The sequence below is a fragment of the Dendrobates tinctorius genome, unplaced genomic scaffold (genome assembly GCF_039654945.1).
Source record: "Dendrobates tinctorius isolate UK_male_01 unplaced genomic scaffold, ASM3965494v1 ptg000113l, whole genome shotgun sequence".
Taxonomy (NCBI): domain Eukaryota; kingdom Metazoa; phylum Chordata; class Amphibia; order Anura; family Dendrobatidae; genus Dendrobates; species Dendrobates tinctorius.
The window spans coordinates 325295-342393 of NW_027361781.1; the positions used below are offsets into that span (position 1 = coordinate 325295).

Sequence of the window (17099 nt, forward strand, 5' to 3'; positions counted from 1 at the left end):
TTCCCTCTGCCGACAAGCTTTTGGAGATGGAAATTTCCTGGTTTACAAACAACAGTATCACTGTGCTTGATTGGCAGCAAACTCGCCTGACCTTAACCCGATAGAGAATCTATGGGATATTGTCAAGACGAAGATGAGAGACACCAGACCCAACAATGCAGAGGAGCTGAAGGCTGCTATCAAAGCAACCTGGGCTTCCATAACCCCTCAGCAGTGCCACAGGCTGATCGCCTCCATGCCACGCCGCATTGATTCAGTAATTGATGCAAAAGGAGCCCCGACCAAGTACTGACTGCATTTACTGAACATACATTTCAGTAGGCCAACATTTCGGATTTTAAAATCATTTTTCAAGCTGGTGGTATAAAGTATTCTAATTTACTGAGATAATGACTTTTGGGTTTTCATTGGCTGTAAGTCATAATCATCAACATTAACAGAAATAAACATGTGAAATAGATCACTCTGCGTGCCATGACTCTATATATGAGTTTCGCTTTTTGTATTGAAGAACTGAAATAAATTAACTTTTTGATCATATTCTAATTTAGGGAGAAGCACCTGTATCTATCCATCTCAATCTATCACAACAATCTGTATTTTTCTTAATAAACCTACCACTTGCATATAAAGTTTAGGGATATAAATAATGATGGAAGAACCAGTTATTCAGTTAGCATCTGAGCCAACACAGATAAAAAGTGCAGGGCGCTGCAGTGAGAAGGGCAGATTAAGGACAGGGTCAGGTTTGGTGGGTAAGAGCTGTGGTTGTAATAGCCTTTGGTGACATAATCTTTCTGCAATAGACTAGCATGAAGTCCTAAAGGCTGAGGATGGTAGAGGAGTCTAGTGACAATGGTGCAGCACTGGAGAAGTCCTGAAGCTAAAGATGAGGGAGTGTAATATTGTAATGTGGGAGAATAATAGCTACATATCATAGATTGAAAGGGGAAACACAGACTGATAGACAGAAAGTTCCTCCAGGGCCTGGTTACTGATGGGGCCAAAAAATGCTAAAACATTAGTAGACACCAATGTCTCAAAAAGCTCAAAATTTGTGAGTGCTCTAGTTCCAGATTTTGGAGATACATACTTTGGGGCAAATATTTTAGTATCCAATTACTGCCACATTCTAGGAAAGCTTTAAATAGTTGAAAACAAAGAGCAATAAACTTTCTTCAAAAGTCGAGCAGATGGCAATGAGATAGACAACAGATCCTCCTTCCAAAGTCATATTCCCTGTGAAATGTGTGGACAGAGGCGATGAATCTGCTGCGCTCGTCAACTTGCTGCTGAATGTGAGATCTTCGTTCCCGATGATGACGTCTTGTTCCGTTCACTCCCATCTGTTACTAAGATTAGGTCTTTATCTCAGTAGAATGCCGCGCTCTATGCACGGGCCGCACATTGCAGCATTTTATATGTGAAATATTTCCATACGGTGTCAATCTCCACAAAGTACAGAATACTTCTCTAGTGACTGTGCAATGTTACACATCTATGGCAGAAGGTTGAGCGTATATCTTACAGGGAAAGCCATTGCAAAATGAAAATTGCCCCTTTCTCAGCCAATACTTTATCTCTTTAAACTGGGGGGGAAAAAACTCAGTTGTTTCCAAAACTTTGCAAAAATTAATAGTGCAAGCGAATATTAAAAACTTTGTAATATATCTTCTTGAAGAAATGTGCTTCTTTCTCCATTTATGAGCCACTTCTTCCCCTCCCTCTGCCTCCAAAATTCATCATTTACTCTGAACGACATCTCTATAATCCCTTTTGCTGAAGGCAAGACAATCTTCCAGCTCACTGAGAGATCAGATTACAGCTGCCTCTTAAAGTCTACAGAAAGGGGAGGAGAATGTGAAACACAAACAGATTGTGCTTCAGAAGTCTAATAAGTGTTTTAGCTCTCTCCAGGGCTGGATTCACAGTTACACTGCTTGGTACTGCTGTATAATGCCCTCCAGGCGACCGCTGTCTGTGTCTGTGTGCTAATTAAAGACAGGAGAGCAGAAACCCCTGTAGTCTGTGTGTGCTGTGTATGGGAGACATCATAGCAGTTAGTATCCACCCATTAGCTCAGAAAAAAAGTGAAAAGTAAAGACAAAGTCTGCAGAGGGGAAAACTGGTAAAAAGTGCAGACTACATGAAGAAGTGCGGGCAGAAGCAGAATAGGAAGAAAACACTAGGTAACAAGAAGAGTTGTCAGAAGGATAGGATTTTTTAGCAAATATTTGCTTTAGAACTATCTTCTTGACTTAAGATTTTCAGAAAAAATTAGTGAAGAAACAAAAACACTCGGAATTTGTATCAAACAAGGAGATGCTGTATACTATGGTATATGCGACAGATAGGCAGGGCAGCATTTTTTATGCTGCTTGTGGAGCAAAGGGTCCCATCACTCAACTTCTTCATCAGCTAGCACCGACACTATCATAGCAACTACCCACGACCACCACAAGGTGGAGCTCAAGACAATACAGTTTCCAGCTAGTTCAATATAATCCATATAAACCCATATTTAGTTAGCTCCCCCTAGTGGAGGCTGCAGACCACCAGAATTATAAAAACGTGTCATGTCAGAATAACAGAGATGAAATATAGTGACATTATAGACTGTAAGCTTGCGAGCAGGGCCCTCATTCCTCTTGGTATCTGTTTTGAGCTATGTGTTTATTGCTATGTTATGCTGTAATGTCTATTGTCTGTACAAGTCCCCTCTATATTGTAAAGTGCTGCGGAATATGTTGGCGCTATAGAAATAAAATTATTATTATTCAGTTCTAAATTTTGCCCCTAACACTTTGGAAAAAAATTCAGAGCTTAGCTGGGTGGGATTAATTTGTGAATATCCAAGGGTTAAATATGTTAAATAAGAATTAATCTATATATATAAAACTGAATGTGTGTATCACCAACCAATCAAGAAGCATCTTGCATTTCACCATAGCTGTTCAAAAGAAACTGAGCTGTGATTGGTTGCTATGAGCAACAGTTTTCCTTGCAACCAATCACTAAGCATCTCTCATTTCACCAGAGCTCGTTAAAAGAAATTGAGCTGTGATTGGTTGCTATGAGCAAGTTTTCCCACTTGACAACACCTCAGCAGACACTGACATGGTGGGAGAAATCTAGCATCCCCGGGAACATAAGCTCCCAGCCATTGTCTGCCCCCCAAAAAGGAGCACAGAGCACATGACAGAAGTGAATCCCCCCTCCCGTGCCCATATACACATCACACATCCTTCATCCCATAGACACATCTTCCCTCTTAAAGGGATCTCCGGTGTGGAAGTCAGAGCAAATCCATCCAGCGCTTTGGTTTTGACCCCAGGCATCTCTTAAAGGGATCCCCAGTATGGAAGTTAGGACCGTTCCACTCAGCTCTGTGGTTCTAACCCAAGGGTCTCTTAAAGGGATCATTGGTATGGAAGTTAGGGCAAATCCACTCTACGCTTTGGTACTGACCCCAGGCCTCTCTTAAAGGGATCTCCGGTATGGAAGTTAGGGCAAATCCACTCTGCGCTTTGGTACTGACCCCAAGCCTGTTGTAATTGGGTCACCGAGGAGGAAAGCAAGACCAAGCTAAGCCACAGAAAACCAGAGAGGTTGGTAACTAAGCGGATTGCAGACCCCTTATCCTATCCACACAACTAGCAGTAGCCGTGGAGCGTACCTACGATGATCCTAGATGCCTCGACACAGCCGGAGAACTAAATAAGCCTAAAGCAAGAAAGGGGAAATCTAAACTGCCCCAGAGCAGACCCCCAAAGGAATAGCTAGCCCCCAAACATATATTGTCAGTGAGACAAGATGAAAACACAAATGCAGGTCGGAAAATATACTGAGCAAACAATGGGGCCCACACTGACTAGACAGGACAGGAAAGGAAAGACTCTGTCTGCAATCACGCAAAAAAACCCTGCAAAAAATGCCCAACACGTCTGATAGAAAAATACTGAAGTCACTAGACTTCGCCCACTAAATCAGCACTCTGGTATATTCTGAAAGCAGAGCAAAAAGAGGCCAATCTAATAAGGGACAAAAACAAACTGGCACAAGCAGTAACATAAGGATGGAAATTCAGCACAGCCCCAGCCGGAGCTGGCTGAACACACAAAACTGAAATAGACAAAACCAGATCAAATGTGAATAATAGCAAAAGAACACTTATCTGAGCATGCAGGGACTGAGCTGGAAACTAAGACCTCAGGAGGCAGGAAAAAATCACCAGCAGGGATAGAGGGAGTCAGCTGTCTTAAATCCATTCAGAAACTCCAGATCTCCAGTCATCCTCCTGATTATCAGGTGGCAGGCCTCTGTTAATTAGATCAGCTCCATTACCTCCAGTAACCACCAGAGGGAGCCCGGAAAGAGAACTCGCGACCCCTCTGTCAATATAACCAGCTCCACTACCTTCACTAGTAACCAGAGGTAGGCCAGAAAGCGAATTCACAACAGATCTCCTGCATGGAAGTTAGGGCAAATCCACTCAGCGCTCTGGTTCTGACGCCAGGCCTCTCTTAAAGCGATCCCCGATATGGAAGTTAGGACCGTTCCACTCAGCGCTCTGATTCTGACCCCAGGCTGAGGGGATGATGTGGGATATTAGGGGTAGTAGTCTGGTGGCTCCGGCTGAGGGGATGATGTGGGATATTAGGGGTAGTAGCCCGGCGGCTGTGACGGGATGATGTGGGATATTAGGGGCAGTAGTCCGGTGGCTTTGGCTGATGGGATGATGTGGGATTTTATAGTAAATGTGGCTATGCGGAGTGGGCGGTGCTATACACTCAGCTTTACATATATAGATATAATCATTATAATTTGTTATAACTAACCGTAGATAGTTACTATGCCCGGGCAGCGCCGGGCTCTTCAGTTAGTATTAAATAAATATAAAAATGAAACAGGTGCAATAATTCATTGCTCTTTATACTGTACATGTGTAAATCATCAGCAAGACAATTAAAAAAGACATTTCTTTGGTACTAAAAGCTTTGGAGACCTCGTGCATATGAAGAATATGTGAGAAGACTTCTTTTCCTTCATCCTGTAAGATATTGAGGTTAAACATATGACATTTTGTATACAAAAACTTAAAAAATCAGTATAATACCATTTATTGAAACAATCACATTCATAAGAATCAGACAACAACCGATTCATCTCCTACTCAGAGCACTTTTAGTAGACTCCAGCAGGAAAATATTATACAGGTAGCCACCCAATAAAAGATCATTATTAACATGCATAAAGGGTATTATAGTAGTTACTGTATATTCTTGTACATAGGGGCAGTATTATAGTAGTTATATTCTTGTACATAGGAGCAGTATTATAGTAGTTATATTCTTGTATATAGGAGCAGTATTATAGTAGTTATATTCTTGTACATAGGAGCAGTATTATAGTAGTTATTGTTGTGAGTTCCTTTTTCCCTTCACCATTGAGGTCTGATGAACTCCCTCCTCTGCTGAAGGAAGGTAGTGAGGCTGATTACCAAACACATGGGCAGCTAGATGATGACTGGGTGGCTGGAATTGAGGACTGCCGACGCCCTTCTTCCTGGCTGGTGATTTTCCTGCTGGATTCTTGGAGACCAGTCTGATTCCTGCATTTCAATGCTAAGTTTTTCTGCTCTGCTTTGTACACTTCAGTTTGGTTTTTGTTTTGCCTTGTTTTTTGGGAGTTCTGCCATCCCCGGCCGGGGGTGAGCTGAATTCCATCTTTGTCTCTGATCTGTTGATCTTTTGCTCTGTCTTCAGAATATACCTGAGTGCTGATATAGTCTCAGTTGGCTCATTTTGATAGGGGTTTTGCGGATGGCAGACAGCAGCTTTCCTATCCTGTCCTATGTAGTTAGCTTGGGCCCCATCATTTGCTCAACCTATCTTTCTATCTGTGTTAGTGTTTTCATCTTGCTTCACCGTCATTATATGTTGGGGGCTGCCTATTGCTTTGGGGTCTGCTCTGGGGCAGTTTAGTTTTTCCCCTTTCTGTCTTTAGGCTATATAGTTCTCCGGCTGTGATCGAGGGGTCTAGGGCACCGTAGGAACCCCCCACGGCTACTGCTAGTTGTTGTGGATAGGTTCAGGGGTCTGCAATCCGATAGCTGCCAACCTCTCTGGTTTTTCTGGACTTAGCTGTTATTTTGTTTTTCCCTCCTTTGGTGACTCATCATAACAAGTTATATTCTTGTACATAGGGGGCAGTATTCTAGTAGTTATATTCTTGTACATAGGAGCAGTATTATAGTAGTTATATTCTTGTATATAGGGGCAGTATTATAGTAGTTATATTCTTGTACATATGGGGCAGTATTATAGTACTTATATTCTTGTACATAGGAGCAGTATTATAGTAGTTATAGTCTTGTACATAGGAGCAGTATTATAGTAGTTATATTCTTGTACACAGGAGCAGTATTATAGTTGTTATATTCTTGTACATAGGAACAGTATTATAGTAGTTATATTCTTGTACATAGGAGCAGTATTATAGTAGTTATATTCTTATACATAGGGGGCAGTATTAAATTAGTTATATTCTTGTACATAGGAGCAGTATTATAGTAGTTATGTTCTTGTACATAGGAGGCAGTATTATAGTAGTTATATTCCTGTACATAGGGCAGTATTATAGTAGTTATATTCTTGTACATAGGAGCAGTATTATAGTAGTTATATTCTTGTACATAGGAGCAGTGTTATAGTAGTTATGTTCTTGTACATAGGAGGCAGTATTATAGTAGTTATATTCTTGTACATAGGGGCAGTATTATAGTAGTTATATTCTTGTACATAAGAGCAGTATTATAGTAGTTATATTCCTGTACATAGGAGCAGTATTATAGTAGTAATATTCTTGCAAATAGGGAGCAGTATTATAGTAGTTATATTCTTGTACATAGGGGCAGTATTATAGTAGTTATATTCTTGTACATAGGAGCAGTATTATAGTAGATATATTCTTGTACATAGGGGCAGTATTATAGTAGTTATGTTCTTGTACATAGGAGGCACTATTATAGTAGTTATATTCTTGTACATAGGGGCAGTATTATAGTAGTTATATTCTTGTACATAAGAGCAGTATTATAGTAGTTATATTCTTGTACATAGGAGCAGTATTATAGTAGTAATATTCTTGCAAATAGGGAGCAGTATTATAGTAGTTATATTCTTGTACATAGAGGCAGTATTATAGTAGTTATATTCTTGTACATAGGAGCAGTATTATAGTACATATATTCTTGTACATAGGAGCAGTATTATAGTAGTTATAGTCTTGTACATAGGGCCAGTATTATAGTAGTAATATTCTTGTACATAGGGGCAGTATTATAGTAGTTATATTCTTGTACATAGGGGCAGTACTATAGTAGTTACATTCTCGTACATAGGAGCAGTATCATAGTAGTTATATTCTTGTACATAGGGGCAGTATTATAGTAGTTATAGTCTTGTACATAGGGCCAGTATTATAGTAGTTATATTCTTGTACATAGGGGCAGTATTATAGTAGTTATATTCTTGTACATAGGGGCAGTATTATAGTAGTTATATTCTTGTACATAGGTGCAGTATTATAGTAGTTATATTCTTGTACATAGGAGCAGTATTATAGTAGTTACATTCTCGTACATAGGAGCAGTATCATAGTAGTTATATTCTTGTACATAGGAGCAGTATCATAGTAGTTATATTCTTGTACATAGGGGCAGTATTATAGTCGTTATATTCTTGTACATAGGGGCAGTATTATAGTAGTTATATTCTTGTACATAGGGGCAGTATTATAGTAGTTATATTCTTGTACATAGAGGCAGTATTATATTAGTTATATTCTTGTACATAGGGGCAGTATTATAGTAATTATATTCTTGTACATAGGAGCAGTAATATAGTACCGTAGTTCTAGTGTTCTGTCTCCTGTGTAATCACCGACCCAGCCCCAAGCATCACAATGTTTGGGCTATGTGTACATGATTAGTAAATGGATGCAAAAAGTTCTGCAGCTCTTGGCAGGAAAAACAAAGCTGCAAAAATGCGTGTTTTTGGTGCGCTTTTGCCGCATTTTTGCCCTGCATTTTTGACTGACTTGAGTGAAGTCGATGGTAAAAACACATAGAGAACTGACATTCAGATTATTTTCTTCACCATTCACTTTGCTGGAATCAGGATTGTTTCAGGTTTTGCTAGCAAATCTGCATGGCAAAAACGCACCAAAATAAAAAGCACCAAATCTGCGTGTGCACAAGCACTTAGGCCATGTGCACACGGTGCGGATTCTGCTGCGGATCCGCAGCGGTTTTGGCCCTGCGGGTCCGCAGCAGATTTAGGTGCGTTGTACAGTACCATTGTTTTCAAAGGTAAACTGAAAAACGCTGTGCACATGCTGCAGATTTTTCCGCGCGGTATTGCTGCAGGTTACAATCCGCAGCATGTCAATTCTTTGTGCGGATTTCGCTGCGGTTTCACACCTATACATTATGAGGTGTGAAACCGCAGGACTTTTGTCCTGCGGATTTACCTGTGGATTTTTCATCAAAATCCGCACAACCTAAAAACTACATGTGCACAGACCCTTACTGTCCAGAGCTGTGTCCTTGTTCAAGTGCCCTGCTATCTATGCAAATACAGCAATAACACTGTGGACTCCAGAACAAACCACTTATGGCTTAATGTGTTACAGCAGAACTGTTGCTGAGCTTTATAGGTCTACTACTATTATCCCTTTAAGATAATGGAAAATATAATCTATAAAAATATTTTATAGCCTTTGTTCTAGTTTCTCCTCTAATTTCCACATTTCACACCCCTGGGATTTTGCCTAATATCAGTGTCTTTGATTATGTCATCAGATTCGGCTGGGTTGCTGCTCCCTTAAGCATTTTTTCTTTGGTAATATTATAATTTAGCAATGTGTAATTATTTCTTATTTTCTTGTTCAGTCTTGAGAAATCTGCAGACACTAAGAAGTTTGATGATATTGCTAAATTGCCAGCTGACATTTCTTTTTGCTGTAGACAGACACATTTTCCAGTTCCAAATCAATGTTATGTAATGTCTTCTTGTACATAGGGGTAATATTTTAGTAGTTTTATTCTTATGGGCCAGCACACCTGCTGGTAGAAGTGTAACATGTAAGTGCACATTCACACCCCCAAATGCCGAAAGTGCAAGGAATTAAAGCAAAACCAATAACATGCGTCAGTACACCAGTTGGTATAAGTGTTGATTTTGAGGCCTTCTGATACATAGTGAGTTGAGTTACTAAAGTCAGGGACCACCCTGATTGGGTACACCATGTAGCGGTGGATTGACTTTTAATTTTTTTTAGTAAAAAAAAAGTTAAATAAGTATGTTACGCTTCTAGGTGGCACACTTGGTTCATAGACCCACTGTGCTACGGACTGGACTTACCCTGGAGGGGCGTAACTAAGCAGCTACCTTAGTGCTCGCTGAAGCTGTAGCTGCCCGGTACCACTCCTGGGCGACGTCCGTCAGTAGCTGCTGACCCTAAAGGGCAGAGACACTACTTCTGCTTCTCGGACAGAGCAGGATGGCTCCACTTGAGACAAGTTCACATAAGGAGAGCCTCTCGGGACAAGTTCAGACAGGACAGCCTCTTGGGATAAGTTCACACAGGACAGCTACAGGAACAGATTCTCCCTGTGCACACAGGGTGGCCACAGGGATAAGTACACAGTCCTGGACAGGTTCAGACTGGATGGCCTCTCAGGACAAGTTCACACAGGCCGGCCTCTCGGGACAAGTTCACACAGGACGGACAAGAGGACAGGTTTACCCTGTGCAGACAGGGCTGCTACAGGGATAAATTCACAGTTCTGGCCTGGGTATTCAGCCCCCAGAGTGGAAGACAGACACCACCAATGCGGCCATGCTGTACGGACACCGCCGAAGCAGTCACGGGAATACAATGGCAACTATGGCAGACTCACGTGTACTCAGGATACAGGATGCGGGAAACTATCTGACTAGGGAAGGGGACCTGGAAGCATACAGTTACCACCAACCACCTAGCAGAACTATAGGGGTTTCTCATGCACCTCCCAGTAGGGGAGGGTGTCTTTTATACAAGATGTCTTGCAGCTGTTGCTGGGAGACACCTTGCAGGTGCAATCACGTTTCACTAAATGCTTCCCAGCACATGCTGGGAGCATTTACAATGTGCGCATGATTACCCTTTTGAGAATAGAAGAGCGTATGCACCCGTGCCCTAGGCACGCCACCGAATGAAAGTGCGACATGCTTAGAGGAGGAAAAAGGCAGGGAATGGAGCACTCCGGGGATCGCACTGCGGGCAGGGGAGGTGAGTAAGTTGGCGTCCCTGCATGGTGACAGAACGGGACATCATGCAGGGGCACCGAGCACAGCGCTAAAGTACCCCCCTTTATGCCCCCTCTTCTTCAGGGTCCCAATGACTCTTTGTAGAGAGGATGAAGCCAGATTATTCAGATTATTCCTCCTAGACTCCCATGACCTCTCATCAGGACCACTTTTCTCCTAATCACTGGAAGAAGGTTAACATCTCCCACCTTCTTCTTGGCTCGAATATCTTTTACCAAGTAACTATCACCAGAGCAGAATGGAACGGCTTTGGAAACAGGAACCTTATTTTCCAGAATCTCTCTTGGATCAGCAGGAATAGCTGTTCCCTTTGAAGAAACGGAGATGGACTGGGACTGCTTCTCCTGGTTAGTGGATAATAGCTACTCAGACGATACTTCCGTCTTGATGTTGTCATCCCACGAGCACCTTGAACTTGAAGATACCTCTACAAGATTGATCTTCACATTGGTCACATCTAGGATACATTCTTCAGGTGGTAGGTCTTAAGGAAACCGGCCGTTGGAATTATCGCCTGCCAGAGGGGATTGCAACACTGGCGATCCGGCAGGAAGCACAGGAACCAGACATTTTTCGTAACACATTGAGTTACTTCACTGTACTTGCAATCTAGCACAGGCTCATGAGTTCTCAGCCATGGATGACCTAAGAGAAAGGGGTGAAAAATGTAAGTAAGCACAAAGAACGCAATCTTCTCTAAATGAAGTGCTCCAATCAGTAGCTCCACTGGTTCCGTGATGACTTGAACAGATTCAGGGAGGTCCTACCCTTCAATAGATGATGGGCTTTCAACGGACTCTGGAGGCGAAAGGCAGAAACATGATACCGATCTACCACGGCTTGCTGCATGAACTCACCTGCTGAACCGAAGCCACAAGTAGCCAAGAAAACTGTCATAGTATTTAGTGGAGAGGAAGTACTCCCACTACGGACAACCTCTCCTATTGGCCAAAGGTTTGGTGTTTTTTAAACTTCTCTGGGCAGAGACTATCAGGATGCTCCACACAACCGCAATGGTACCGCAATCCCTTCGCATGACTGGATTCACGTTTTTGCTCAGCCAGCGCACTCCTGTTGGCCTTCATGGGTTCTGCTCGGGTAGCTGCTCTTACAGGCAGAGGAACAGATGATCTCTGGAAAGTCATGGCCATACGTGACGGCTTTCCCAGAAGCATCACCTGTCTGGTCTGTTTCTCGAAGTTAGAGAGGGAAGTCTTAGCAGAAGAGTCAGAATTAGGCACATCGAAGACCTATGGGAAAGGCCACCAGAAAGGTCTGCAAGTCCAAGATGATAGGATACCCTGCTTCCCAAAGGGGATGAACCATTTCAGGGCATCTCCTGCTAGGTAGGACATGAGAAATCCCACCGTGACTCGATTGGGAGAAAAATGAGGGGCAAAAAATTCAGTGTTGCATACACTGCTGCAGGAATGCACAGCACTGCTTCGGATCCCAATAGTAGTGTGGCAGATCTGCTGGGACAGGTTCCACTCTGGAAGGGCAAGTCGCAGATTGAGTATATACGGCAGCAGGGACTGCGACTTGAACTGGTGCGGCAAAAATCAGGGCGACAGATTGGGCAAAATTTTTTAACTGTTGCATATAGTCACCAAAAAAGCCTCAATTATTCCAGAGAGCGATATACCATGGAACTCAGAGGGGCCATGGCTTGAGCAAACTCATACGCTCCTAGGTGACACATATGGTTCATGGACCAACTGTGCCACGGACCAGATTTAACCTGGAGGGATGTAACTAAGCAGTTACCTTGTTGTTCGCTGAAGCCTCTAGTGCTGAGGTCAGACTGGTAGCTGCCAGGTACGATTTCAGGGCAATGTCCAGCTGTGGTTGTTGACCCAAAAGGGCAGAGACGCTACTTGTGTTTCTTGGACAGAGCAGAATGGTCACTTGGGACAAGTTCAGATAGGACAGCCTCTTGGGGCAAGTTCAGATAGGACAGCCTCTCAGAACAAGTTCACACAGGATGGCCTCTTGGGATAAATTCACACAGGATGGCCATGGAGACAGGTTCTCCCTGTGCAGACAGGGAGGTCACAGGAATAAGCTCACATCCCTAGGAAGGTTAGTCTCTTGGGGCAAATTCAGATGGTATTGTCTCTCGGAACAAGTTCACACAGGACAGCCTCTCGGGTTAAGTTCACATAGGACGGTTTCTCAGGACAAGTTCACACTGGATGGCCTCTCGGGACAAATTAACACAGAACGTCCACGGGGACAGGTTTACCCTGTGCAGAGAGGGTGGATACAGGAATAAGTTCACAGTTCTGGCCTGGGTATTCAGCCCCCTAGGTAGCAGACAGATACCACCAATGAGGCTACGGGGTATTTACACAGCCAAAGTAGTCATGGGAATACGAGAGCAACTGTGGCAGACTCACGGCTACTCAGGATATGGGATACTATCAGACTAGGGAAGGGGATCTGGCAACATACAGTTACCAGCAACCATCTAACAGAACTATAGGCGTTTCCCAGGCATCTCCCAGTAGGGGAGGGTGCTTTTATACAAGATGTCTTGCAGCTATTGGCTGGAAGACACCTTGCAGGTGCAAGCACTTTTTACTAAATACATCCTAGCACCTGCTGGGAGCATTTACAGGTGCTTCTCACTAAATTAGAATGTCATCAAACAGTTAGTATATTTCAGTTCTTCAATGCAAAAAGTGAAACTCATATTATATAGAGTCATTACACACAGAGTGATCTATTTCACGTGTCTATTTCTGTTAATGTTGATGATTATGGCTTACAGCCAATGAAAACCCAAAACTCATTATATCAGTAAGTTAGAATACTTTATAACACCAGCTTGAAAAATTATTTTAACCCCTTTCTGACATTTGACGTACTATCCTGTCCAGGTGACCCGGGCCCGTATGACCGTGGACGGGATAGTACGTCATCACAGGGGGAGCGCAGCTGATCGCGGCCGGGTGTCAGCTGATTATCACAGCTGACACCAGGCACGGACCGCTCCCGGCACATTAACCCCCGGCACACAGTGACCAAACATGATCGCAGTGTTCCAGTGGCATAGGGAAGCATCGGCCAGGGAGGGGGCTCCCTGCGTGCTTCCCTGAGACCCTCAGAACAACGCGATGTGATCGTTTTGCTCTGAGGGCCTCCTTCCTGCAGGATCCCGGATCCAAGATGGCCACGGAGTCCTTCCGAGTCCTGCAGGGAGGTGGCTTGTCAGTGCCTGCTGATAGCAGGTGCTGAGAAGCCGCCTGGACTGTCTGTCAGATCGCTGATCTGACACAGTGCAGTGCAAAGTGTCAGATCGGCGATCTGACACTATATAGTGATATCCCACCCTGGAACAGTGTTAAAAAGTGAAAAAAAAATACATGTGTAAAAATATTTTTTTTAAAAAAATCCTAAATAAAGAAAAAAAAATATTCCCCAATAAATACATTTCTTTATGTAAAAAAACAAAACAATAAAAGTACACATATTTAGTATCACTGCGTCCGTAACGGCCCGCCCTATAAAACTGTCCCACTAGTTAACCCCTTTAGTGAACCCCTTAAAAAAAGGCAAAAAAACAATGCTTTATCATCTTACTGCCGAACAAAAAGTGGAACACTACGCGATCAAAAAGACGGATATAAATAAACATGATGCCGCTGAAAACATCATCTTGTTCCGCCAAAACCGAGCTGCCATACAGCGTCATCAGAAAAAAAATAAAAAAGTTATAGCTCGTAGAATAAAGCGATGCAAAAATAATTATTTTTTATATAAAATTGTTTTTATTGTATAAAATCGCCAAAACATTAAAAAATGATAAATGAGGTATCGCTGTAATCGTACTTACCCGAAGAATAAAACCGCTTTATCAATTTTACCACACACGGAACGGTGTAAACGCACCCCCCAAAGACATTCATGAATTGCTGGTTTTTGTTCATTCTGCCTCCCAAAAATCGTAATAAAAAGCGATAAAAAAAGTCATGTGCCCAAAAATGGTATCAATAAAAACGTCATCTTGTCCCGCAAAAAATAAGACCTCACATGACTCTGTGGGCCAAAATATGGAAAAATTATAGCTCTCAAAATGTGATGATGCAAAAAGTATTTTTTGCAATAAAAAGCGTCTTTTAGCGTGTGACAGCTGCCAAACATAAAAACCCTCTATAAATAGTAAATCAAACCCCCTGTTATCACCCCCTTAGTTAGGGAAAAATAATAAAATAAAAAAAAATGTATTTATTTCCATTTTCCCATTATGGTTAGGGCTATGGTTAGGGTTATGGTAAGGGTTGGGATTAGGGTTAGGGGTGTGTTGGGGTAAGGGTTGGAGTTAGAATAGAGAGGTTTCCACTGTTTAGGTACATCAGGGGCTCTCCAAAGGCAACATGGCGTCTGATCTCAATTCCAGACAATTTTGCACTGAAAAAGTCAAACGGCGCTCCTTCCCTTCCGAGCTCTGCCATACACCCAAACAGTGGTTTACCCCCAGATATGGGGTATCAGCGTACTCAGGACAAATTGCTCAATCACTTTTGAGGTCCAATTTCTCCTGTTACCCTTGGGAAAATAAAAAAATAGGACCTGAAGTAATTTTTTTGTGAAAAAAAGTTAAATGTTCATTTTTTTAAACATTCCAAAAATTCCTGTGAAGCACCTGAAGGGTTAATAAACTTCTTGAATGTGGTTTTGAGCACCTTGAGGGGTGCAGTTTTTAGAATGGTGTCACTTTTGGGTATTTTCTATCATATAGACCCCTCAAAGTGACTTCAAATGTGATGTGGTCCCTAAAAAAAATGGTGTTGTAAAAATGAGAAATCGCTGGTCAACTTTTAACCCTTATAACTTCCTAACAAAAAAAAATTTGGTTCCAAAACTGTGCTGATGTAAAGTAGACATGTGGGAAATGTTACTTATTAAGCATTTTGTGTGACATATCTCTGTGATTTAAAGGCATGACAATTCAAATTTGGAAAATTTCCATTTTCTTCACAAATAAACGCAAGTCATATCAAAGAAATTTTACACCTATCATGAAGAACAATATGTCAAGAGAAAACAATGTCAGAATCACCGGGATCCATGGAAGCGTTCCAGAGTTATTACCTCATAAAGGGACAGTAGTCAGAATTGTAAAAATTGGCTCGGTCATTAACATGCAAACCACCCTTGGGGGTAAAGGGGTTAAAATCCGAAATGTTGGCCTCCTGAAATGTATGATGAGTAAATGCACTCAATACTTGGTCGGGCTCCTTTGGCATCAATTACTGCATCAATGTGGCATGGCATGGAGGCGATCAGCCTGTGGCACTGCTGAGGGGTTATGGAAGCCCAGGTTGCTTTGATAGCAGCCTATAGCTCATCTGCATTGTTGGGTCTGGTGTCTCTTATCTTCCTCTTGACAATACTCCATAGATTCTCTATGGGGTTAAGGTCAGGCGAGTTTGCTGCCAATCAAGCACAGTGACACTGTTGTGTGTAAACCAGGTATTGGTACTTTTGGCAGTGTGGACAGGGGCCAAGTCCTGCTGGAGAATGACATTTCCATCTCCAATAAGCTTGTCGGCAGAGGGAAGCATGAAGTGCTCTAACATTTCCTGGTAGACGGCTGCGCTGACGTTGGTCTTGATAAAACACAGTGGACCTACACCAGCAGATGACATGGCTCCCCAAACCACCACTGACTGTGGAGACTTCACACTAGACCTCCAGCAGCGTGGATTGTGGCCTCTCCACTCTTCCTCCAGACTCTGGGACCTTGATTTCCAAATGAAATGCAAAATTCACCTGCGCCCTAGGCACGCCACCGAGACACAGTGCGGAGTGCACAGAGAATAAAGAAGGCAGGGACTGGAGCACGCCAAGGATTGCTCCACGGGCAGGGGTGGTGAGTAAGCTTTCATCACCGCATGGTGACAGAACAGGACGCCATGCACGGGCACCGAGCACAGCACTACAAAGTACCCTATGGTTTTATACATGTATTACAGGTATTTATTTACTTCCGGGTATCTGTTCATTGTTTTCATCCTAGATTCTAATTATATTCTTATAAATAAGAGCAGTATTATAATAATTATACTTTTGTACAAAGGAGCAGTATTACAGTACAGGGTGGGCCATTTATATAGATACACCTAAATAAAATGGGAATGGTTGGTGTTATCAACTTCCTGTTTGTGGCACATTAGTATGTGGGCAGCACTTTGAACACATTTTATAAGTAACTCCAACAAAGTGTTCATCCGCACAGCCGGGAAGCTCATTCATTGCACAAATAGCTGTATAAGCTGGTACTGCAAATATGCGTACTATGGGAAGTGCTCCATAAACCGGGGTGCCACTCCAAAGCAATTAGTCACAGCAGCTACACCAAAAAAGAAAACGGACGGCACTCACCGGTTAAAATCTTCTTTATTCCAATACTTTAAAACATCGGCATAGGGAGGATGGGAGCGGGAGTGGAAATGACGACAGCCGTTTCGCGCTGCAGTAGCGCTTCTACTGGTCTCCTTTTATAAGTAACATAGTAACATAGTTATTAAGGTTGAAGGAAGACTTTAAAGGTACTGTCACACTTAGCGATGTACCAGCGATCCCGACCAGCGATATGACGCGGTCAGGATCGCTGGTGCATCGCTAAGTGGTCGCTAGTGAGCTGCCACACAGGCAGATCTCACCAGCGACATCGCTGGGGACGGGGGTCGCTACTTACCTGTCACACTAGGCGATCCT

At 42.7% G+C, this 17099-nt stretch overlaps 1 protein-coding gene across 1 annotated transcript in view; it reads right to left on the bottom strand.

Annotated features, from left to right (window-relative positions):
• Window positions 1–4914: 4914 nt before the first annotated feature.
• Window positions 4915–17099, bottom strand: part of LOC141100980 (CD5 antigen-like) — a 36337-nt gene continuing 24152 nt past the window's right edge. The window contains exon 5 of the mRNA XM_073589750.1: window positions 4915–5050. Coding sequence (XP_073445851.1) covers window positions 5046–5050 — 5 coding nt within the window. The 3' untranslated portion in view covers window positions 4915–5045. The remainder of the gene's footprint in view (window positions 5051–17099) is intronic.